Below are 25,566 nucleotides of genomic sequence, written 5' to 3'. Positions count from 1 at the left end.
GGATTTCTGTGGTGTCAGTTGTGATATCTACTCTATTATTTACAATTCTATGAATTTGAGTCTTCTCCCTTTTTTGTTTAGTGAGTCTGGCTAGGGGTTTGTCAATATTGTTTAATTTTTCAAAGAACCAAAATTTGGCTTGATTGATCTCTGTATGGTTCTCTCATTTTCGATGTTGTTTATTTCTGCTCTAATTTTAGTGATTTCTGTCCTTCTGGTTGCTTTAGGGTTCCTTTGTTCCTCTTCCTCTAAGTCCTTAAGGTGTGCAGTAAGGTTGTTTATTTGGGTTTTTTCTTGTTGTTTAATATGTGATTGTATGGCTATGAGTTTCCCTCTCAGTACTGTTTTAACTGTGTCCCAAATATTTTGATAGGTTGTGTCTTCATTTTCATTTGTTTCCAGGAACATTTGAATTTCCTGCTTGAGTGACTCTCTGACCCAGTGGTTCTTAAGCAGTATGTTGTTTAGTTTCCAGATTCTGTGACTTTTAATAATTTTCTGTTTGTTCTTAAATGTTAGTTTTACTCCACTGTGGTCTGAGAAGATACTTGGGATGATTTCAATGCTCTTGAATTTATTGATGCTGTCTTTGTGGCCTAACATGTTGTCTATGCTTGAGTATGTGTTATGTGGATTTGAAAAGAATGTGTATTCCAATTTTTTTGGGTGAAGAGCTCTGAAAATGTCCAAGAGGTCTAGTTTGTCCATCTCTTCATTTAATTCTCTTGTTTCTTTGTTGATTCTGAGTTTTGTTGATCTAAGTGTGAGAGTGGGGTGTTAAAGTCTCCCACTACTATTGTATTACTATGATGCATTTTTGAAGTTCTTTGAGAAGATGTTTGATGTATTTAGATGGTCCCTCATTGGGTGCATAGATGTTAATAATTGTTAAGTCTTCTTGGCTGATTGATCCTTTAATCATTATGTAATGACCTTGCCTATCTTTTTTTACTTTATTTAATTTAAAATCTATTGTGTCAGAGATGAGAATGGCTGTTCCTGCCTTTTTTCGTGGACCATTAGCTTGTAGGATAGTTTTCCATCCTTTCACTTTAAGTCTGTGTTTATCTTGTTGGGTTAAGTGGGATTCTTACAAGCAGCATATGGTTGTGTTATGTTTTCTGATCCATCCTCCCACTCTCTGCCTTTTGATGGGTGAGTTTAAGCCATTGACATTTACTGATATTATGGATTTAATGTGTGGTAGTGCCATTGTTCAACAAGTTTTTATTTGGTATGTTGCAAGTATTATAGTGATGTTCTTTTTTATAAGAGGTCTTTTAGAACCTCTTTCAGGGCCGGTTTTGTGATAGTTGCTTCCTTTAACTGTTGTTTGAGAAGGTTTTGATGACTTCATCTAGTTTGAATGAAAGTCTAGTAGGATATATTATCATTGGTTGAAACCCTTTTTCATTCAGGGCTCGATAGATATCTTGCCATTCTCTCCTTGCCTTTAGAGTTTGGGTAGAGAAATCTGCTGATAGTCCTATAGGTTTTCCTCTGTATGTGATTTTTTGTTTTTCTCTTGCATCCTTTAGGATCCTTTCTTTATCCTTACTTCTTTTCATTGTGACTATGATGTGTCTTGGTGTCTTTAGGTCTGGGTTGATTCTGTTTGGGACTCTCTGAGCCTCTTGGATCTTAATGTCCTTTCTGTTGTTCAGTTCTGGGAAGTTTTCTTCTATAATTTCCTCTAGAATGCTTGCTTCCTCTTTCTCTCTTTCTTACTCTGGCAGTTATATGAATGTTACTTCTTTTGAGATCATCCCATATGTCTCTGTTGTTGTTTTCAGTGTCTCTCAATCTCTTTTTGAGCTCTTTCACCTCTTTCTTAATTTTCTTTAGCTCATCCTCTGTCTGGCTAATTCTGTTTTCTGCTTCTGTTAGTCTGCTTTCCCTTCCCTCGGCTTCTTTCTTCATTACAGCTATTTCAGCTTTCAGTCCTCTAATTGCCTCAAGGTAGTTAGTATTTTCCTTGAATGTCTCATCTGTTGTTTCCCTAATACTGCTATTCCTTTCCTCCAAAGTTGTTTTCATTTCTGTGATTAATACGTTTATTATTGCTTGCATGCTTTTCTTATCTATGGTTACTTCTGGTTGATTTGTAGTTTCTCCTAGGCTCTTGTCTTCATTCACTGTATTAGCAGTTTTATTTGCTCTTGATCTACCCAATGTTAATGTGTTTTTTATTTTTATGTTCTGTTGTTCCTCAGTTGCTTTGTTTTATGTACAAGCCACACTATACTAAATACCTTTATGACAAATGCAGTCACCACCCTCAGAAATTACTATAGTAACTAAAGCAATGACTATAGCAGTTTAAGCAATACCAGTTAGTCCCACACTGTCTCCAGTTCAAGAAAAAATAGCAACCAAATCTAAATGAAAAAGAAAGAGAAAGTAAAAAAGTGATAGCAGGAATAGACAATTATGCAAATCTACTGTCCACTGTAGATTCTAGGGATAGCAGGAGGGGAAGGGGAAGTAGAGCAGAGACACACACAAAAAGAGTCTGCTCTGAGTCAGACTTCTTCCCTGAAATAGTTCACAAATAAGTATCAGTGAATTCAGAAGGCAGAGGGGGGAGTAAGGGAGAAAGGAAGACAGGGGAAAAAAATAGAGAAAAGAAAAAAGAAGAAAACAGAAAAAAAAAGCAGTGAAAGGAGATTTTGATATATATATATTTTTTAATTGGCTTGGAGGTGGGAGAAGGGTGATAGTGTATAGAGGAGGTATGAAAAGTGAGATTAGTTTCTCTCACAGTGGGTGGTAATTCTTGTTGTCTAGCAATGGAAAGTATACTAAGAGTTAATTTTGGTCACCTGAGGGGGGGGAAGGGATATGCGTGTATATATAATAGTATCTGTAAAATGAACAGAGTAAAATGCCCAAGCAGTGGGTCTACAACTTGGACAGCTCCCTGTTAGCCTATGTACATTTAGTCTAGAAAACTTATTGAGAAAGAAAACACAATACAAAACAAAGGTGAAAAAAAGAAAAAAAAAACTTTCAAGCAGGCTGGGTGAGGCTTGCTTGATTAGCTAATGGTCACTTGAATGGGTCTAAGTCCCTTACTCAGAGGAACAACAGAAATAGCCTAGAAATTTGGAAGCAGGGTTTAATGGCTCCCTGTTGGGCCAGGAACCTTGGTATAGAAAGGAGCTCCACGGGGAGCCTGCTAGCAGCAGCTCCCTACCCCAGGGGTCTGCTTATGGGGAGAGGGGGCTGAGAGAAATAATCAAGAAATTTCTTTTCTTTTTGCTTTAATTTTTAACCCAAATTGAATTATAATCACCTCCCTGGTCTACCTTTTGGATGCCTCCTTGCTTGTCCCACTGAAGGCCAGGATTTCAAGGCTTTCTAGCAGTTGATATCAGAGCCCATGGGTGCTGCTACATTCCATCTTGGCTCAGCCTCCTATTTATATTTTATAGGACAGAGAGAAATTGAGAGAGGAGTCGGAGATAGAGAGGGACAGAGAAAGACAGACATCTGCAGCCTTGCTTCACCACTTGTGAAGCTTCCCCCCTGCAGGTGGGTAGTGGGGGCTTGAACCCGGATCCTTGCATGGGTCTTTGAGCTTAGTTAGTGCTATGTATACTTAACTGGATGCACCACTGCCCGGTCCCAAGGATTATTTCTAATATGTGCTATGGTTAATAATGCAAGCTCATGGGGCTGGATGGTAGCACACTAGTTGAGTGCACATGTTACAGTGCTCAAGTCCCTGGTCCCCACCTCACTACAGAAACTTCACAAACAGTGAAGCAGTTCAGCAAATGTCTCTTTTTTTGTACCTCAGTTTCTTATTGTCTATATCCAATAAATAAATAAAATGTTTTTTTTTTTTTTTCATAAAAATAAAAACTCACAGGAATGAAATGATATCTCATGTACCAACCACTGTATTTACTATAAAGCATTCCTGCAGGGGTGGTGGGACCAAGGGCTTGAACCTGGGTCCTTATGAAATGTAATGTATTCACTTAAGCATGTTTCTTAAACAAGTTCTAATAGTTGACTCTTTTAGATTTCTTTCTTTATTAACAAGATGCGAGCACACATCATGACGTGCAAGTCAGGCAGAAAACATCAACCCTAAAGGCAGACAATGAAAAATCAATTAAGGTTCCCAGAGTTCCTCACTAGTGAATTGGTTGACGCCTACACACCAGTTAAGGTACAAATGCTCATTTGAGTAAATCTATCAGCAATCTTTGAGGATCTAGTTGGGTGACTGCTGCTTAGAATAACCTCTCTTGCTGAAGTTTTATGAAAGCCTTTGACATGGAGTGTGGTTTTTATTGTGTGCATATATTATTGTGATAATGCAGGTCCATGTGACCAGCTGCAGTGAGCTCTAAAGACAAATACAATTTTGAGACCTTAGCTAAGCCTTCCTTAAAATTAAATCATGAAATAATAGGCTAGAAAAAAAATCTTCCACTTCCATGGAACATCATGCATAAACATTGTAGTGAGTAGGTCAGTGTTTCTTAGGATAGATAATCATACGTACTTTTTTCTTAATAAAAATGTATAGATTGGGTGTGACATTCCAGAGGAGAGACTGAAGGGTATTCCTGTGAGAAAGAAATGTTTTGAGATAGTTTAGGTGTTTTGTTTTGGGGAAAATTTTGATCAGTGTAAGCCCCAATAAAGAGATCGTGAAAATGAGCTAATGGTAAGACTATAAACTAGCAAGGGTGGGTGGTTGAGGGCTTTGACTGGATTACCAATTTTTACCCAATGAAAATGCAGTGGTATACATTCTGTTGTAAAAAAACATCAGGACAAGTTAAACTGAAATAATCATGTGTTGCTTTGGTATATAGTTAGTATTGATGAGATGGGGGATAGCAATGTAAGTTAAGAAAGTTTCAACCCATGAAATTTTGAGAAGAACACAGACATTATCCACTCTATACTATACAGTCAATAATCATTAACAACTAATGGCTGTCAGTATGAAAGAACCAAAGCCAAGTGTTAAGCATCTCTTGGTGACTAAAATACTGCAACTTATTGCCTTGCCAAAACCGAGTCTGATGAAGTCTTGGCAACCATCTGCCAATTTGCAAATAAGTAGGGGAATATTGCATTGTACTATGAATTTGCAATCACAAGAATCCAGAATGTAGGATATAATTAGTGAAGTGATATGATTTTTTTTTGTTTTTTTAAAATGTAAAGCAATGAATTAGAGGGAAGAAGAATATATTTATACAATAAAAGTAATATAAAGTACATACCAGTTTTTTTTTATTTAAGAAAGGATTAATTAACAAAGCCATAGGGTAGGAGGGGTACAACTCCACACAATTCCCACCACCCAATCTCCATATCCAACCCCCTCCCCTGATAGCTTTCCCATTCTCTATCCCTCTGGGAGCATGGACCGAGGGTCATTGAGGGTTGCAGAAGGTAGAAAGTCTGGCTTCTGTAATTGCTTCCCCGCTGAACATGGGCGTTGACTGGTTGGTCCATACTCCCAGTCTGCCTCTCTCTTTCCCTAGTAGGGTGGGTCTCTGGGGAAGCTGAGCTCCAGGGCACATTGGTGGGGTCTTCAATCCAGGGAAGCCTGGCTAGCATCCTGATGGCATCTGGAACCTGGTGATTGAAAAGAGGGTTAACATACAAAGCCAAACAAATTGTTGAGCAATCATGGACCCAAAGCTTGGAATAGTGGAGAGGAAGTGTTAGGGAGGTACTCACTGCAAACTCTAGTGTACTTCTGCTTTCAGGGATATATTTTGCAGTAGTTTATGGGTACATGTGATCATAAGCTCTCTCTCACAGAAACTGGTGTATATCTAGGTTTTGGGACTTTGTTAGAAAGTGAACCACTTGAGATGAAATTAGAGTGTACTATAAAAGGAAAGGTCTCACCCGAGTAATGAAGCTGAAGGGTTGTCATTCCACACATGAAGTCTCTGGACACAGTCTGAGGTGAAGCATGTTGAGGTGGCAATCGTTGCGTTGGTTAGGTTGTGATCGGCGGATGCAATATTATTTGATATGGATTGGCAGAGGCATACGGGAAAGTGGGCCCTATCCAAGGGTTCCAAGACTGGGGGAAGTAGGGGCTCTATATTCTATAGTGGAGATGTGAGGTTCCTGCTGTCTTAGGGTTCAAAAAGACAATCAATTGTTAATGTTATCATCACATTATTTGGTAATTGGGTTAACTTTGAAAAGTCCTTTTGTTATGCTTTGCTGTACAGTACCCAGTATCTTGTATATAGCTGCGCTATTGGTTGCTTCTGATCTACTTGGTCTAGTCTTTTGAGAGAGTCTGCATATCAATTACACAGCCTATATATTGAAAAGATTCAGTTTGTGTTTTGAAAAACTTCGAGATATACAATTAATTTTCCCCCTCTCATATTAATTAACTAGTGATTTATATGAGTACATTTTACTAGGAGTGTACATAAACACCATTCCCACCACCAAAAGACTATGACCCATTCCTCCCACCCACTCCCACCCCCTACTGGTCCAGGAAGCTGCATGTCTACCCCTCACCACAGGGCTTTTACTTTAGTGCCCTACTTACAATTTGGTCAGGTCCTGCTTTTAGTTTCCCTTTCAGATCTTCTTCCTCAACTTCTGTTGATGAGTGGGATCATCCCATACTCATCTTTATCTTTCTGACTTAACTCACTTAACATAATTTCTTCTAGCTCTGTCCAAGATGGGTCAGCGGAGGTGGGTTCATTGTTCTTGATAGCTGCATAATATTCCATTGTGTATATATACCACAGCTTTCTCAGCCTCTCATCTGTTGTTGGGTACCTGGGTTGCTTCCAGGTTTTAGCTATTATGAATTGTGCTTCTATGAACATAGGAGTACACACCTCTTTTTGGTTGGGTGTTATGGAGTCCTTGGGGTATAACCCCAGGAGAGGAATTACTGGATCATATGGAAGGTCCATGTCTAGCCTTCTGAGAGTTTTCCAGACTGCTCTCCACAGAGGCTGTACCAATTTACATTCCCACTAGCAATGTAAAAGGGTTCCTCTGTCCCCACATCCTCTCCAGCATTTGTTGCTGCTGTCCTTTTTTATGTATGCCATTCTTACAGGAGTGAGGTGGTAAAAATTTTAAAAATTTAAAAATTTTTTTAAAATTAGACATTATGAGGGAAGCAAATTTGAAGAAAGCCCTTGAGAAATGTAAAGAATTGATTATTAAGTAACATAGTTTTGAAGAATGGTGACTGGAATATGAAAGACATAAAACCTTCAGGATGTGACTGAAAAATTTTCTATAATTATTCACTAAACTATATGGTTTTTCATAGTTTTTGTATGTTTATTTTCTCTAGGGGAGATTAAAGTTTTATAGTAAATACAGTTGTTGGTACATGAGATATTTCACTCCTGTGAATTTTTATTTTTATGAAAAAAACTAAAAATTACTATTCTGAAGTTCAGGCAAATTCTAGTGATGTCTGATGCGCAGAAGCATTGCTCATAACTCAATGAATACACTCCTTCAGGTATGACACCACTTTATGCCCTGCTTGGCGTTTTCAACCCAAAGCCCTCAGGGACATTCATATCACAAGAATAGAAATTAGCTGTGACATCTATCATTACCGCATGAAGTAGTGGAAAATTAAGTCCATCCAACAACATATAGGGTAATTAAAATATTCTGAGTAATCTCTATGTTTATATCTGGCATTTTTATAACAAAGCTCTTAAGTAATCATTATAATCATTCCCACTTTTCAAATGTCATAACAGAGGTCTAAACAGTTGTCATTTGGCCAAGGATGTTTTACAAAAATGGACAAGAGTTGAAGTTTTTACCACATCTTTTATGGCTAAGTGCCATATTAGCCCTCCCAAACATATCACTAAGAGAAATAGTCTATGCCATTGCTTTGTGTTTACATCAAAGTTTGAACAACTCAGAAGAATTCTGGATTTAATTAAAATGTTTTTTTAAAGGAAACTATCTTTTTCTTCTAATCAGTTATATCTTTAGAGAAGAGGTCAGGATTTAATAAATTAACACCTTTCCCCAGAGCTGGTTTCTTTTACTTTAATTTTCTTTGATCTACAAATGTCAAACTTATTAGAATTGATATATCTCAACAGTAATTTCAAGACACCAATCCTCTCCACAATAGTCTTCAGCTTAACTGTTAAATTTCATCAAATTAAATCCAGGAGGGCAAGTACAAAGAAATATGACAGTAGGGGGGAACTAAAATCAAGTAAATTATTAAATGGAACCAGTCAACTTAGCATGTCTTCTTTTTTACTGTTTTATTTTCTTCAGTGTGAAAAATAAGCCATTATCTGGACCACTTGAGGATCAAAGCACTTGCCTGTACATTCATCTTGCAGTGTATTAGAGAGCTTAGGGTAACTAAACAATCAACTATGCAAGAGGAACTGTTATTCCTACATGGACTGAGTAGTTCAGTGCTGACTGTGACTGCATAAGACAGGAACTTGCTAGTGAGGTACTGGTTGGGCACACTTGAATGGAAACGATATTATTTTGTGATTTACAAGCTTATAATAAGATAGCAGGGGTACAGTTCTAGATCTCATCTACCACCCAATTTCTGTAGACCTCTTTTCCCATGATCACCACCAGTGACTTTTTTTTCTTTGTAAGTTCTTTTTTTTTTAAATTTTTATTTTTTATTTATTTTATTTTATTTATTTATGCCCTTTTGTTGCCCTTGTTGTTTTATTGTTGTTGTCATCGTTGTTGGATAGGACAGAGAGAAACGGAGAGAGGAGGGGAAGACAGAGAGGGGGAGAGAAAGATAGACACCTGAAGACCTGCTTCACCTCCTGTGAAGTGACTCCCCTGCAGGTGGGGAGCCGGGGTTCGAACCGGAATCCTTATGCCGGTCCTTGTGCTTTGCGCCACCTGCACTTAACCCGCTGCGCTACAGCCCGACTCCCTCTTTGTAAGTTCTAATGCTTCAGCTATCTATACTGACTTTCTTACTTCACTAAGCACAATCATCTCTAGCTCCAACCATTTGGTCCCTAAACCACAACATCATCTATTTTTAATTGCAAAGTAGTACTCCATAGACTCTATATCCCCTAACATTTATCCAGGCATTTAGGCTGCTTCCATATTTTGGCTATTCCAAATAATGTAGCCGTGAACATGGGGCTGCATATATCTCTTTGAAATAACTTTTTATGCATTTTGCATAAATGTCCAAGAGTGGTATTGCAGGACCATAAGATATTTCCAATTTAATTTGTTTAAATATTCTCCATACTATTTTCCATAATAGTTACACCAGTTTGCATTCCCACCAACAGTGCAACAGAGTACCTATTTTCCACATTCTTGTCAACACTTGTCATTTCCTATTTTGTAGATGTAGGACATTCCCACTGGTATGAAGTAGAAAGCTAACCATGACTTTTCTAATATCATATCTCTCTCTCTCTCTCTCTCTCACACACACACACACACCCTTATTCATTTTCTCTATTAAAAAAGTCCAAGATGTCAAAATCCAGAGTTAGGCAAAAATGACAATCCAAACAGGTAGAGGGAAAAAAAATGATTGAGAAAAAATAAAGGCTTCAGTTAAAATTGATTATGGCTAAAATCCTCAGAGCCTATGACCCATGGCGATTTCTCTCTCCATATATATGTGGTGGGGGGGGGTGAGGGATGTGGGTGTGTGTATAATTTGATTGAACAGAGAGAAATTGAGAGAGGAAGGGGAGACAGAAGGAGAGATAAAGAAAGGCAAATGTGTGCACTGCTTCACCACTTGTGAAAGTTCTCCCCTGCAACTTGGTCTGCCCATGGTCTCCATCCTTGTCATTTTTATTTGAAGAATAAAACACCAGGAGCACAGTATATGTAAACAGTCAATGGCAGTGGAATTGTTGTGGCCAGTGATTTATTGTAGCCATTGAAAATTATGTTTCCCTTGCGTAAAAATGAGCTGAGACTTCTTCAAGTGTATACACAATGGCAAGTTGACCATTTTGTTAATCTACTCCCACAAGTGACTTCAGGTTCTGGAGAAAACATTCTAATGCTTGTTGTTAATCTTAGTTCACACTAATGTAAAGAATTTAAATTGAATGAATGTTAAGACTTCATTATATCCTAGACTTTATTTTCAGTACATGGAAAATTTAAAAATGTGTTATTTATACTTCTGTGTTATTTCTTATGTACATAAAAGATTAATGGAGCAATGATGATTGTGATAGAATGATAAAAATAAGGACTACTGGTCAAGTTGATGATAACAGTGTTCATATACTTATACAGATAATCCACTTATTTTGTCCATCTGAATTATCCATGTGAATTTTAATACCAACATTATATCAGGCAGGAATTTTTTCAGAGCTGTGAAGATGATATAGTTTCTGACATTGCCAGAAGATATTGTGAAAATTTACTGTAGGGATCTACTCAGATGCATACCACACAAATTCTCTTCTATAATTCTTGAATCGTAATAAGCAAATGGTTGTGTAAGATTTTTTTTTTATGGAGAACTGCTTTGTTTTGTCCATCAAATATATGACTGGTTGTTAAAAAAAAATAAAAAGCATTTGATCTTAATTCTTAGAGAGAAACCATAAAATTCTGCTCAAGATGTTTGGTCTATAAATCTTTCTTAAAAACTGACTATTCCAGAAATAGAAAACAGAGGCTTTCATTAAGGAATTAGATTTGTTCTGACATCTGCTAATGCCACTTTCTGTTTCTCTGTTGATTCCTAGAATGCAGTCCCAACAATACCAGCAACAGCGTCGAAAATTTGCAGCTGCCTTCTTGGTGTTCATTTTTATATTGGCAATTGTAGACACTGCTGAAGCAGGGAAGAAAGAGAAACCAGGTAAGGGGCAGATATTGGTTTTGTTTCTATTTTTACTGCTTTTAGAAGACTTAATCTTTTTTATTTTAACTTTATTTTTATAATCTTTATTTATTTATTGGATAGAGATAGCCAGACACTGAAAGGAGGAGAGAGAGAGAGAGAGAGAGAGAGAGAGAGAGATCTGTAGCCCCACTTCATCCCTGTCAAAGCTTTTCCCCTGCAGTAGGAACCCAGGTGCTTGAGCCAGGGACCTAGCACATTGTCACACATGTGCTCAACCGGGTGTGCTACCACCTGCCCCTCTTTAATATATTATTTTAAGTTTTATCTATTTATGTATTGGATAGAGACCAAGAGAAGTTGAGAAGAAGTGGGAAGAGACAAGACAAATAAACAGAGACATCTGCAGTACTGCCTCAGTACTTGTGAAGCTTTCCCCTTACAGGTGGGGAGGAGGATCTTGAACTTGGGCCCTTGAGCATTGTAACATGTGTGCTCAACCAGATGCACCATTGCCTGGTCCTTATTTATTTATCTTTTTAAAAATACTTTTATTTATTTGATAGAGACAGAAAAAAATTGAGAAAGAGGAGGGAGATAGAAAGAGAGAGAGAAAGAGATACCTGCAGCATTGCTCCACTGCTCCTGACTTTGACCCCGTGGGTGTGGACGAGAAGGTTGAACCCAGGGACAGAGTTTTGAAGACATGACACTTCATTGATTAATGCCCTCCTAACTCCATCACCTGCATCTCAACCATTCTTCCTCCTTTCCCTCGTCCTTCCAGCCCTTCCTCTTTTTCTTTTTCCCTTCTTCAACCCCCTTCCTCTTTCTTCATTTTTGTCCAAATATTTAGAGAAAATTAAACAGTGTCCTTTTATTTTTCTATGCTGTAAGTCCTAAAATGTAGTGACAGTCTTTAAGTTATGTTAGCATTGCTACACACAGAACATTAACCAGAAGGAAAGTTTTCTGCTTATTGTGACACACACATGCACTTGCACACACACACACACACACACACACACAAACACACACACACACACATGCACTTGTGCACACACACACATTCACACTCACAGGCACAGGTAAACACACACGCACACGCACATGCACACACATGCACGCTTCCTGAAATTATCTTTGTTGTAGCTATCTTTGTTGTAGCCAGATCATAGGGAGAATACAGGTCCTATTTTATGCTAGTCTCAGCTCTATATCCTGAGTGGGCTATAGATTTAGAAATCTTTTTTTTAATGTTTTGTTTATTTATTTTTGGATAAAGACAGAGTAAATTGAGAGGTGAGGAGGAGATAGGGAGAGAGAAAAAGAGAAATTGAGAGATGAGGAGGAGAGAGAGATTAAAAGACACTTGCAGACCTGCTTCACCACTTGTGAGGCTTTTCCCTTGCAGGTGTGGACCAGTGGCTTGAACCTGGGTCTTGGTACACTATTATGTGTGAGCTTAACCAGGTGTACCACCGCCTGGCTCCCCAATCTGGAAGTCTTAAATCTCAGATTCACCACATGTATTCTGTTTCAGCAGAATTTTTACAATGGCTAATGTGACAACCCCTACTTCATATAGAATACTTTCTCATTCTCACAGTTTAACTATTTTTGACTGTCTTTTGTAAATAGACTCATTTACTACAAAGGAAAAAATATTAATAAATCTCTTAATAATAAATTTCAGAATTAATGTTAGTTCTACCACTTCCCTCTTTTTTCTCCTTTCTCATTGATTTAATCACAAAGTATTCCCTCTCTAGTTTCTTTTTTAATTTTAATCTTATTAGTCATTAATTTGGATTTATAAAATTATGAGATAACAGGGGTATAATTTCACACTGTTCCCAAAACCAGATTCTGTGTCCCCATTCCCTCCGTTGGAAACTGCAGTAGTTCTCCCAAGGTTATAGATATGGGTTGACTATTACTTTTCTAACTGTCTAGATTTATATACATTTTCCTTTTGTTTCTATGGTCCTTCCTTCTCTTCCTTTCTAAGTCACACCTGCATCTACCACTACTTCCAACTGTCTTTCCTTTTTTTTTCTCTTCTCTCTCAGAGTTCTGATGGAATTGGGGTCCAGAGCCTTCTAGTTATCTTCTTCTAACATTTCTCCTCCTCTGGGAGTATGGACTAAAATTCTTTATGGGGTGCCAAAAGTATGAGGGCTGGCTTCTGTAATTGCTTCTCTGATGGAACTGAGCATTGGCAGGTTGATCCATATCCCCCTATCTTTCCCTATTGGGTCAGGGCTCTGTTCTCTCCAGTTTGTATTATTAACCAGGCACCAAAGGCAAAGGCCAAAAGTACAGACCCTGAAATTAAAGAACAAAAGGATGAACTTGGTTTATTACTCAAGCTTAAGTGCCTTCTGAACACCAACGGTTTTCCTTTACAGAAAAAAAAGTGAAGAAGTCTGACTGTGGAGAATGGCAGTGGAGTGTGTGCGTGCCCACCAGTGGGGACTGTGGACTGGGCACCCGGGAGGGGACCCGCTCAGGAGCTGAGTGCAAGCAGACCATGAAGACCCAGAGATGTAAGATCCCCTGCAACTGGAAAAAGCAATTTGGAGGTAAGCCCCACCCTGATGCTTCTGTTGACCCAGTCTACCAACAAATACCTCCTTGAGGTTGATTGCTGTTTATGTTAAATACCTTTATTTTATGGAATACAAACTAAATGCCATTTTGCCAAGCTAGTTGTTCTCAATATCAACAGCTGCCCTTTGGGGATGGCTGGATGATTTTCCCTTTCACAGGGCTGTCCCGTGAATTGTAGGAAACTTAACAGCATCCCTGGCCCAGTGGTTTCTGGTTGTATCCCTCTGTAGCCAGTGACAACTAAAAACAAAGCTGTGACAACTAAAAACAAAGCCCCTTTATATTGCCAGATGTGCACTGGGAATCAGAAGAATTTCTGGTTGAGAACCACTGCCTTGCTATTAAGAACATAAAATACATTCTGATCCCTTCAAATTATGTTCATTGATTTAACTTTTTATTTCTATTATATTGCTTGCCAGGGGCCAGCCCCAGCAGGTGATTAGAATGTCCTGGAGGAGGAGGGGCGTTGACATAGAATGAATGAGAGGTCAGTGAGTTGATGCTGAATCAAGCTCAAGCAGACATCTCTGTCAGACTTAAGTAGAACTTTATTTTTATAGTCTCATAGGCTTATATCATTAAAACAAAAATCACCACGGTATAGATTATTAAAAAAAAATCACCAAGGCTTTGGTCACTAATACAAAAATCACCAAGGCTTTTATTATTAATACAAAAATCACCAAGAACAGCATGGGTAGGGAACACCTCCTGCTTTGTGGAACATTCACATCCCAGGGGCACTTTCCTCCCTAGAGATCATATCACAGTTTCTATGTCTTTTGTTATTCCTGTACCTGTGTGCTAGGTAGATGTCCTATTGATTAAGATTAATATTCTTCCTGTCTGTTTATGCCATCATCTTGCCCCTATGCATCAGAAGCCAATGCTTCATAGAAAGTTCAAGCTTGTTATGTTTCTAGGGGCCTTAAACCAATTGAGCAGCCCATTTTTCATCAAATCTGTTCCATTGTTTGATCAAGGAGTTTTGTTTTGTTCCTTACTGAGAAGGCACCAAGGTGGTGCTGACCTGGCCAACCTCTCCATAAAGTTAAGCTCTCTAGCTGGAATCCATCTTCTGTGTATGCTCACTATGTGACCTATGTTCTTGTGTGCTACTCCTGCATAAGGAAGTGGGAGCATAGTGGTGGGTGGTAGATTAAAAGGCCCGTTGTATCTAAGCAGGTACCATAACTTTCCATTTATTAATTATGCTATGTAAGGTGGCCCTCCACTGCGGGAACCACCAATCGTTCTCTATATTTTAGGGAGAATTCTAAAGGAAGTGGTGTAGATAAAGGAGAAAACATTTTTTTCTAGTGGAGCCTCCTGAAAAATTCTGCATTACTGATATTGCTTGTTCCATTATGATCAATCTTACAGAGTGCAGTGCAGGTTTTGTCATTATTTTTGTTATTGGTCATGCTCTGAGGCAAAGATTGATAAAGTAAAAGATTAGGTAAAGATAGGTAAAGATTAATAAGACGACAGAGAGCTTGATCCCAAGCCCTATACATGGCAAAAGGCAAGATGGTTTCAGTTTGGCCTTGAGAGTCCAGCCGTGCTGAACTTCCTGTGATGTGGTACCATGTCAAGCAGCTCATATGGTGGTGCCTTCAGCAATTGTTCCTTCCCCCTTTTTCTTATTTGTTATCTTCTCTCTCCAAACCTGTCTTCTATTACCTACATATATTATCTCTCTCCATTTTGATACCTCCCCAACTCTCTGCACTGGCTCTTAGATTTACATGAAATTTAGGAGGGGGAACATTAAAGTTCTTTTTTTATTATTTCTATTTATTTATTGCATAGAGGTAGGCAAAAGTCAAGAAGAAAGGGGGTAACAGACTGGGGGAAAGGCAGAGAGAAACCTGCAACACTGCTTCACCACTCACAAAGATTTACCCCTGCAAGTGGGGACCAGAGGCTCGAACCAGGTCCTTGCACATTGTAATATGTCCGCTCAACCAAGTCCACCACTACCCTGCCTCGAAGAGTTTTCTTAGACCTTTGACTCACTGATTATTACTTTTCCAGTATCCTGTTGATCTCATCTGTTTGAGAAGAAATATTTCAACAGAACTTTAAAACAACCAATGAATACATATTTTTTTTTCTATTCTAGGTTTGTTTTAAGCCTTGGTAAGATATAAAAGCTCAAGTGCTTCTCTATTCTAAACACAAGTACTCAGACTATAGATTAGCAAAGAAAGACAATGTCTTTTTCATTGTCTTTAAACATTGGACTGCTTTAGTTTAGCAGAGACAACTTCTATAAACAAATGAAAAAACATCCAGTATACAGTTGCCTTATACTGTACTTTCAGATCATAAAGATACATCCATATAAATTCCAAATGTTTCCAAAAGTATTTAAATCTAGACTATATAAAGAATCCTCAAAACTTACAGTGCAGTTAGAAGTTGGGCAAAATGCATGAACTGACATTTCAATGAAAGACGATATGCAGGTGGCAGGTGTGTACCTGAAAATCTGTTCAGTAGTTTTTCCCATTGAAGATAGCATTTCACTACATGTTCTATTCCTCTTCAAGTAGTCAAAATTAAAAATATCACCAAATGCAAGTACCAAAGCAGTAATTATAGATTATGATTGCTGATGAGAATGCAAAATGTTTCAGTAATACTGAAAAATACTGTCTTATAATATTTTATGTATACATGAATATATATGTATATGCAGCTATATTTATTATATATAGAGTAAAACTAGTGAAAATTTGTTTATTGCCACTACTGTTATTAATAGGGCTTATCATCCACAAAATGACACTGCCTCTCCTTATAGCCATTTCTTTTCTTTTTTTTTCTTATAGATACAAGCAAAAGAGGGAGAAAGAAGAGTGAGTGAGAGAGAGAGAGAGAGAGAGAGAGGGGATACTGTTCCACCATTTACAGTGGCCATTTTTTTGGTAGAGGGTGAGAAACAGAGAAAGATTGAGGAGAAAGAAGTAAAGACAGAGGCAGACACCTGTTATCACTGTTTCACTGTTTAGGAAGCTCCCCTGTTACCTTCTGCAGGTGGGATCCAGGGGCTTGAACCCAGGCATTCTATAGGATGTTTCACTGTTACACCTCAGCTGGTGAAGTTTTTACACATACTGCAACAGTTGCATTCTTGAGCATTTGTTCTAGAGAAATAATAACCCCTGTCCCCACAAAAATCTGTACAGCAGTAAATATAGCAGCTTTATCTGTGGTGAATCCATGCCATGAAAAGCTTTTCAGCCACAAAAATGAGTAGACTATCAGTAACACAGCTTTGGCAGATCTTCAGAAATGTGTGCTGAACAACAACAACAACAAAACCATCTCAAAGATCATATATTCCATAATTATTTTTAATTTTTAAATTGTTATTTTTTTAATTGCTTCCAGAGTTATTGCTGGAACTTGGTGCCAGCACTACAAAAACTAAACCACTGTCTCTGATGGCCATTTTTTTTTCTTTCTGATTTGTATTAGATAGGACAGAGAGCAATTATGTGTGTGTATGGGGGGAGTCAAATAGAAAGGGAAAGAGACAGAGAGACACCTGAAGAACTTTTTGTGAAACATTACCCCTACAGGTAGGGAGCAGGGGCTTGAACCAGGGTCAGGCATGGTAATATGTGCACTTAACTGAGTACTGTGTTATTCTTACATGTAAATCTATAAACATCTCACACAAAAGCATCCTAAAGACAAAAATGTAAGTCTGTATTCCCTTGCTACTAAACGAGGATTTCAAAGATTTCTACTTGATCCTTTAGCAGAGTGCAAATACCAGTTCCAAGCCTGGGGAGAATGTGACCTGAATACCGCCCTGAAGACCAGAACCGGAAGTCTGAAGCGAGCCCTTCACAATGCCGACTGCCAGAAGACAGTCACCATCTCCAAGCCTTGTGGCAAAATGACTAAGCCCAAACCTCAAGGTAGGTTCTTTTTCTCACATCACAGTTTCCATATGATTAGATTGTTGAACTCAACTGGGAATTTTTAGGTGCAGATACCAGAATTTTCTTAGATACATTACTTTAAGCAAAGACTAGGGAAAAGAACTAAGCATATGTTGAGCATCAGATCAATGTACTGCCAGTAGGAAGTCAATGAATTCTACTTGAAATCAGTCTTTGCATATTTGAGGGCTCAAGTTCAACATCTGGGTTCTCTCTCTTTCATGAAGTAAAAATAATGAATTAATTAAAAAGAACTTGGAGTTACAAAACCATGGCACCCTTTATACAGAAGAAAGGACTAATTGAGTCTTCTAGCGCGAGTTATCAACTCAAGACAGACATGGTGAGGCCATTGTATGGTTACTGTATGTTTCAAAGCTTAGACTTGTATTGCATCCTGGAAAGTGTACAGGAATTTTGATGATCCTAAGAAAGACAATCTGTATTATCTTTTTAAAATTTTTAAAAATATTTATTTATCCCCTTTTGTTGTCCTTGTTGTTTTATTGTTGTAGTTATTATTGATGTCGTTGTTGGATAAGACAGAGAGAAATGGAGAGAGGAGGGGAAGACAGAGGAGATAAAGATAGACACCTGCAGACCTGCTTCACTGCCTGTGAAGTGACTCCCCTGCAGGTGGAGAGGCAGGGGCTGGATCCGGGATCCTTATGCCGGTCCTTGCGCTTTGCGCCAATCTGTATTATCTTTTACATCGATTGAGTGAGATACTTCCAAAACTTGGAGAGCACAAAGATAACCTTTTCAAATTTATTGATTACAATGCCATTAGAAAAATCAATCTATTCACGGGACCGGGTGGTGGCACACCAGGTTAAGTGCAAAGATCCCAGTTGGAGCCCCTCAGCTCTCCACTTGCAGGGGATTGCTTCATGCGTGGTAAAGCAGGTCTGCAGGTGTCTATCTTCCTCTCTCACTTTCTTTCTTCCTCATCTCTCTGTCCTATCCAACAACAACAACAACAACAGTAATAACAACAATTATAATAGCAACAACAACAACAATGGAATGAAAGATGGCCACCAGGAACAATGGCTTCCTAGTGCAGGCACCCAGCCCCAGTGATAGCCCTAGAGGCAAAAAAAAAAAAAGAAAAGAAAAAGAAAAAAATCAAGCTATTCATCATAAAGAGAGCATAGGAAAAAAAAAAGTCAATCTGTGTTACACATAAGAAGTTTTTATAGGGGGCCACGTGGTGGCGCTCCTGGTTGAGTGCATATGTTACAAAGCACAAGGACCCCATCCCCACTTACAGGGAGAAAGCTTCTCAAGTAGTGAAGCGGTGCTGCAGTGTCTCTCTGTCTCTCTCTCTCTCTCTCTCTCTCTCTCTCTCTCAACTTCCCCTTTCTTTCAATTTCTGGCTGTCTCTATCAAATAAATAAAGATAATAAAAAATAAAATAAAAAGAAGTTTTTATATGAATTTAAAAAAAATCCCAAATATAAACCGGACCAGCTAAACTAAGAATTTGAAAAATTAAAGTGCATTTTGAAATATTTGGATAGTAAGTGAAAATAAGCGCTATTCTAGAATGAGCTTAATTGAGAGAAAACACACAGATGAATGAATACACACACACACACACACACGCACAATCTTTGTTTTCTCTGTGGATTAGAGAAACTGCAGATTAATGAGGGAGGTAAAGATATAGCTATCAGAAGGGCCAGTTGGTGGCTCACCTGGTTAAGTGCTCACTGTACTGTAAGCAAGGACCCAGGTTCAAACGCCTGGTTCCCACCTGTAGGGGGAAAGTTTAATGATTAGTGAAGCAGAGCTGCAGGTGTCTCTCTAGCTCTCTCCCTCTCTATCTCCCCCTCCTCTCTCAGTTTGTCTCTGTCTATTCAATTAAAAAAAGTTTATTTTAAAATAGACATAGCTACCTGTGGAAGACTCATGGGCTGTGTAAATGTGAAAAATGTTGGAAAGTTTACAATAACAATGTCAGAGTGGAAACAAGATTAAAATAGAGCCCTGAGAATATTTGGTAAACACATTAAGTATGGATTCCTTTTTAATTAGTAACTTCACTTTAATTTTTTTTTCCATCTGGCAACATACATTGAAAGTTAAAAGTATAGTTCAGGCTCTCAGTTGAGAAATGGTGGCAAAAAAAAAATCCCTAATGAACAGACATTCTGTAATTTGAAATCTTATTTCGAAGTAACAGCATTACAGTTTTGTGTTGTCGCACGTGTGCATCTGTAAATTAACACGCGTGTGTGTGGTTGCCTTACAGAGATTATTACCTTGAGTTCTGACAATCAGACATTATACAGATCATTAATGCAAATTCCTCTGGATGCAGCATATACTTCAGGAAAACCTATTGATTTTTCTCTCCAACAGTGGAGGGTTTCATGAATGTGGCTTCACTAGACAGTCTAATAATAAAAGCTCATGCTGGGGGGAGGGGTCAGTAGCGCATCAGGTTAAGTGCACATGGCACAAAGAGCAAGGACCAGCATATAAGGTTCCCAGTTCAAGTCCCCAGCTCCCCACCTGCAAGGGGGTCGCTTCACAGGCAATGAAGTAAGTCTGCAGGTATCTGTCTTTCTCTTCCCCTCTCTGTCTTCCCCTCCTCTCTCCATTTCTCTCTGTCCTATCCAATAACAACGACAGCAATAATAACAATGATAAACAAGAAGAGCAACAAAAGAGGAAAAAATATCCTCCAGGAGCAGTGGATTTGTAGTGCAGGTACCAAGCTCAAGCTCCAGCAACAACTCTGGAGGCAAAAAAAAAAAAAAAAAAAAAAAACTCATGCTAGGTTTTAAGTTAGGGAGTTGTGTCATCTAGAAGATTTTATTAATGGATTCAGACACTTTATATAACATGGTTTCTGATTTAAGTGATATATATGTATAATATATATTTCATATGTCTATACTAGTTCTCTCAAATAGCCATGAGTGAAGATTCCATAAAATAGTTATCCATTCAATAGTCATAGAATCAGCTCCACATTTTATTCTCTGTCGATGTCATTTATCTCCCTCATTCCCATTCCCAACCTTTTTTTTTTTCAAACTTGGAAATTATAGGAAAGGGTTATTTTCTAGCTACTAGACTTTCCAAAATAAATAAGACAGAGTACTAGGATCTAGAGAAAAATCAGCATTTTGTTGAGATAGTAATTGAGTTATTTCATATAACACAGTCACTGGCTTTATAGTTATGAATGTTTTTCCCCCATCACAGTCCTTATCAAATACAAGTCTCTTAGCTCACTTGGATAGTGGGCTGCTCTGCCATGCATGGACCCCTCTTGGAACCTGGCCCCCACTGCATTGACAGAAGCTTCAGTGCTGTGGTTTCCTGCACACACTCTCTGCCTCAAGCAAAAAAAAAAAAAACAACACACACACACACAAAGAGAAACAGCAGCTTCTACCTTTCTTTCTTCCTTCCTTTCCTTCCTTCCATCCTTCCTTCCTTTTTCTTTCTTATGTTTGTTTTTTTTTTTTTTAAAAAAAAAAAAAAACTCTGCTTGTTTTTTGGCTTCCTTTGTTTTGGAAAATGATAATGGATTAGTATGGAAACATGATTTTCATTATGAGAAACATACTAGACAAGATAAGATAGGAAAGATTGTGACTGAGGAGAGTTAAAGTGAGGAAGGCCTGTGAAATGACTACTGAGAAGAATTATTCCTGGGGCTGGGTCATGCGGCTCCAAGTTTATCTCACATCTTACAATGCACAAGGACCCAAGTTTAAGCCCCCAGTCCCCTCTTACACTAGTCCTTGTGATTTGTGCCATGTGTGCTTACCCCACTGCACTACCACCCCCATAAATAAAAATATTTAGAAATTTCTGTGTCATGATGGCAAGATAGTTCTACTGAATAGTGCACCTGCTTGCCACAAGTATGACCTAGACCTGAGCATGACTCTCATCATCTTAGAAGAAGTGGTAGTGCTGTGTTATAGTTCTATCTCTTTCTCTGTCTGGAAAAAGTAGATTCAGAGTCGTGAAACCTCAGAAATGACTAAATTAATCTACTTAAAATTCTTTGTATCCATCTGGGATGTCCAGATGTATTAAAATCTACTCTAGCAAGCCAAACAGAAGTAAGCGTGCTTCAAAGATTTTGTTTATATATCTCAGAGGACTTCAGGAAGCCAGCAGCTTTGGTCTGGATGGCACATTCCCAGGAAGCATGCTGTAATTTCTAATTTTATCACAATGACTGGTGTAGTGGAAGTCCTTCTGCCTCAGTGACCCACTGCTCAGAATCATAATGTTAAGGGTCAAACATGGGATACATCTCCATCGTTGTACGTTGTACCGTCAAACACAGACACTCCTGCTCTTCTCTTGCCAGAATATCAAGTCTCCTTAAATTTTGATAATTTTTTTACTTGTTTACTTCCACCTCCAAATTTCCTCTAAGCATTTCGATTTGCTACAAGCAGAGCTTCTTGTAAGCTCTTGCTGCGAGGAAGTCTGCAAATTTAACTTTAACTTCCAAACTCATTAATTTCCCTGGAAGAAAGTAGCCAAACCATGTGGAATGATCAGGATGGGTCCATCTGTGGAGGAGTTGAGCTTCAGTCTGTATCAGCGGGTGTAGCCCAGCAGAATGGACTTCTGCTATTATCACTAGAGTGTCTGGTTCATATGAAGTTAGAGGTGGGGAGCTGGAGTAGAAGACACCTGTGTGAACTGAAATTTCCCCAGAGCTTCCAGATAATATGAGCTAATCCTAATCATCATCTGGAAGTATTCTAAAGTCTTGAGTTACTGTTCCCATTAAAATTACTATCTGTGTCTTCTTGAACAAGACACAGACATAGGATACACTGTTAAAGGGAGTCTGGCGGTAGCGCAGCGGGTTAAGCGCACATGGTGCAAAGTGCAAGGACAGGCATAATGATCCCGGTTCGAGACCCCGGCTCCCTACCTGCAGGGGAGTCGCTTCACAGGCAGTGAAGCAGGTCTGTAGGTGTCTGCCTTTCTCTCCCCCTCTCTGTCTTCCCCTCCTCTCTCCATTTCTCTCTGTCCTATCTAACAACGACGGCACCAATAACAACAATAATAACTACACTAACAATAAAAAACAATAAGGGCAACAAAAGTGAAAATAAATAAATAGATAAAAAATTTAAAAAAATAAATAAATAAGATACACTGTTAAAATCAGGTTTAATTTTCTTTATTTGATTTGAGGGAAAGAACTCAGGACTTTATACATGCTCACTATTGCTTAGCAGTCTTCCTGGACCATTTTTGAGAGAGAGAGAGAGATTGCCAAGAGAGAAAGACAGAGATAAGAGAGAGGTAGGAAAACACCTAAGCATTGTTCCTCTGTTTGTGAAGCTGCCTTGATACTGTCCTGGGTACTTCCCTGTGATGCTATAGTTGAACCCAGGGCCTTAAACATGATAGGGGTTTGAGCCATGCACTTCTTCACTGAACTATCTCCCACCCCCTCAACTTCTTTTGATAGCACAGGCCTACATGGTATTCCTGTCAGTCTTCAGTTTTGTCTATATAGGAGGGTATTCTTAGATGGTTTCCAAAACAGTCGGAGATGGGTCTACATGGATAAAGGTCTAAAGGTCCAGGGGAAAGATTAATCCCTCCTGCTATCTTACCTATCAGTGTGTGTGCTCTGTTGTTACCAGGTCCTCACTCAGTCTCCCTGCTTATGATAATTCCAATTCCTTTTTTTTTTTTAACTTATTCTCTGCTATTTTGAAAAGTTTTGCCATCTTGCTGCTCTTTTTGTTGGAAAGCTGCCTAGCTCCCCCCTTAGGTCTGACAATTCATCTTGAAATATCAAAAGAACAGCAACTGTGTCAGTGGAAGACTCAACTATGTGCGGGACACAGCACTTGGCAGCTGATTATTACAGGGAGAAAAAGGGTCAGGAGAGTGATGTTCCCAGCACTCTCGATTCTCTCCCTGCTAAATAGATTCTTTTGTGAGTTCTTTTTAAAGATAAAAAAGTTTCTAACCTTTTTTTTTTTTTTGTCTCTGACATCCCTGAGGAATGAGTGTGGTGTAAGGGAGGGTTTTTTTGTGTGTGTGTGTGTGTGATTGGGAGACTTAACTGTGTTGAGAGAGGTGACGGGGGCAGAGTCCCACTGTAGGCTGCTTTGGGATGGGATCCCCACTGAGAACTCCCCCCTCTCCCAGGGTAGATGGTTTCTGCTCTTGGATTTTACCAAAAAGAAGCAGCATGAATGCCTTGTGGGGATTCTGTTCTTCATCAGAGGGAAAATGTCTCTTATGCAATTTGAACTCATGGTTTAGATTTCTTTTTTTTTTTCCTTCCTTACTCCCTTCCTTCCTTCCTACCTACCTACCTGCCTTCATTCATTCATTCCATCCTTCCTTTTTGTTAAGTTTTTAAAAAATATTTATTTATTCCCTTTTGTTGCCCTTGTTGTATTATTGTTTTCGTTGTTGAATAGGACAGAGAGAAATGGAGAGAGGAGGGGAAGACAGAGAGGATGAGAGAAAGATAGACACCTGCAGACCTGCTTCACCGCTTATGAAGAGACTCCCCTGCAGGTGGGGAGCCGGGGGCTCGAACTGGGATCCTTAGGCCGGTCCTTGCGCTTTGCACCACTTACGCTTATCTCACTGCGCTACCGCCTGACTCCTCATACTTCCTTTTTTTAATCTGCTTGTGGAAATCTTTCAGCATCTGTATTCTATTTTCTATCTGGGAAACTGTACATGAACTGAGTGGGTCTAACTCTTCCCCTTATTAGAATGACAAGCATTTTGTCTGCTATAGAATAAAGTCCGAGGTGAATGTCTCATCACAGTGCTGTAAAAATGAGGTGAAGCTATAGATGTGAAATTACTGGCACTACTTGCCTTATTTGCCAGGACTCCTACCTTCCAAATGGATTTATGAAAATGGTATTTCCCTCAGCATCTTTTCAAGCAAAATAATTATGATGATTATAGTTTATACTATAGACTACAGTTTTTATTCATTGAGTTTGATGTATTTTGAGCTATGTTCCATGAATTGCTTATATATTGTACACTGGAAATTCACAAAAGAACCTCTGTGAAATAGTTACCATATCACCTCCATTTACATCTGAAGGAACTGAGGTTTGGGGTGATAGATGACGTATAGAAGATATATACTTTATAGAAGTATAAAGTTGTATACTTAAAAATTAGAGGGAGCAGGACTTTTCAATAAACAAATTGTTATATATTTCATTTATTTATTTATCTTGAAGAGAGACAGAGAAATTGAGAGGAAGCAGGGAGATCAAAAGAGAAAGAAACGGGGTCTGGGCAGTAGCTCAGTGGGTTAAGCACATGTGGCATGAAGCACAAGGACTGTCTTAAGAATCCTGGTTTGTCAGTCAAAGTTCATGGAGCCAGTATGCCGAGCTAGCTTCACTGCGGGAGACAGACGACCAGGGACACATGGCTGAGCGGAGAAGCAGTATTTCTGTATTTACGAGAGAACGGTTCAAAAAACTAATCTAATCTAATCACAACCCAATTTTGTCTTTCCTCTCTCTCCTCCAGCGGCAGAGTCAGGAACCAAGGAAGTACATAGGATAGGGGGCGGGGAGAAGCAAGAAGCAGGAAAAGGCAAGGACTAAACCAAAATATCTCCCTGAGGCAGCGGGAGTGAGACCAAACCAATGTAACAGAATGACCTTGTAAATAGACCACAACGTCCAGCAATGTCACAGAAGGGATCCCAGAAGGAGAACTAGAAGTACTTGAACACTGGTTCAAGTCCCCAACTCCTCACCTGTGGGGGTTTGGGGGTAGCTTCTCAAGCGGTGCAGGTCTGCAGGTTTCTATTTTCCTCGTCCCTTCTCTGTCTTCCCCTCATATCTTGATTTCTCTCTTTCCTGTCCAACAGCAGTATCAGTGATAACAATAATAACAACAACAAGGGCAATAAAAATGGGGAAAAATGGCTTTCAGGAACAGTGGATTGATTCATACTGCAGACACTGAGCCCCAGTGATAACCCTGTAGGAAAAGGGAAAAAAAAAAAAAAAGGAAAGGGAGAGAGAGACACCTGCAGCACTGCTTCACCACTTGTGGAGCGTCCCTCCTATGGGAGGGGCATGGTCCTGAACCTGGTTCTTTGAGCATTGTAACATGTGCTCTCTACCAGGTGTGTCA

General features: G+C 38.9%; 1 protein-coding gene across 3 annotated transcripts in view; it reads left to right on the top strand.

Moving 5' to 3' along the window:
• The window catches only part of PTN (pleiotrophin), a 112,136-nt gene that overhangs the window by 74,634 nt on the left and 11,936 nt on the right, over positions 1-25,566 (top strand). For 2 of the 3 annotated variants that reach the window (XM_016191857.2, XM_007531505.3), the window contains exons 2-4: positions 10,749-10,864; positions 13,258-13,431; positions 17,236-17,397. In XM_016191857.2, coding sequence (XP_016047343.1) covers positions 10,750-10,864; positions 13,258-13,431; positions 17,236-17,397 — 451 coding nt within the window. In that variant the 5' untranslated portion in view covers position 10,749. The remainder of the gene's footprint in view (positions 1-10,748; positions 10,865-13,257; positions 13,432-17,235; positions 17,398-25,566) is intronic. The other variant, XM_060196644.1, reaches the window with a different exon arrangement.

The sequence above is a fragment of the Erinaceus europaeus genome, chromosome 8, assembly GCF_950295315.1.
Source record: "Erinaceus europaeus chromosome 8, mEriEur2.1, whole genome shotgun sequence".
Classification (NCBI taxonomy): domain Eukaryota; kingdom Metazoa; phylum Chordata; class Mammalia; order Eulipotyphla; family Erinaceidae; genus Erinaceus; species Erinaceus europaeus.
Note: the sequence above shows the minus strand (reverse complement) of the source record. Positions and strands in the feature narration are given on the sequence as shown.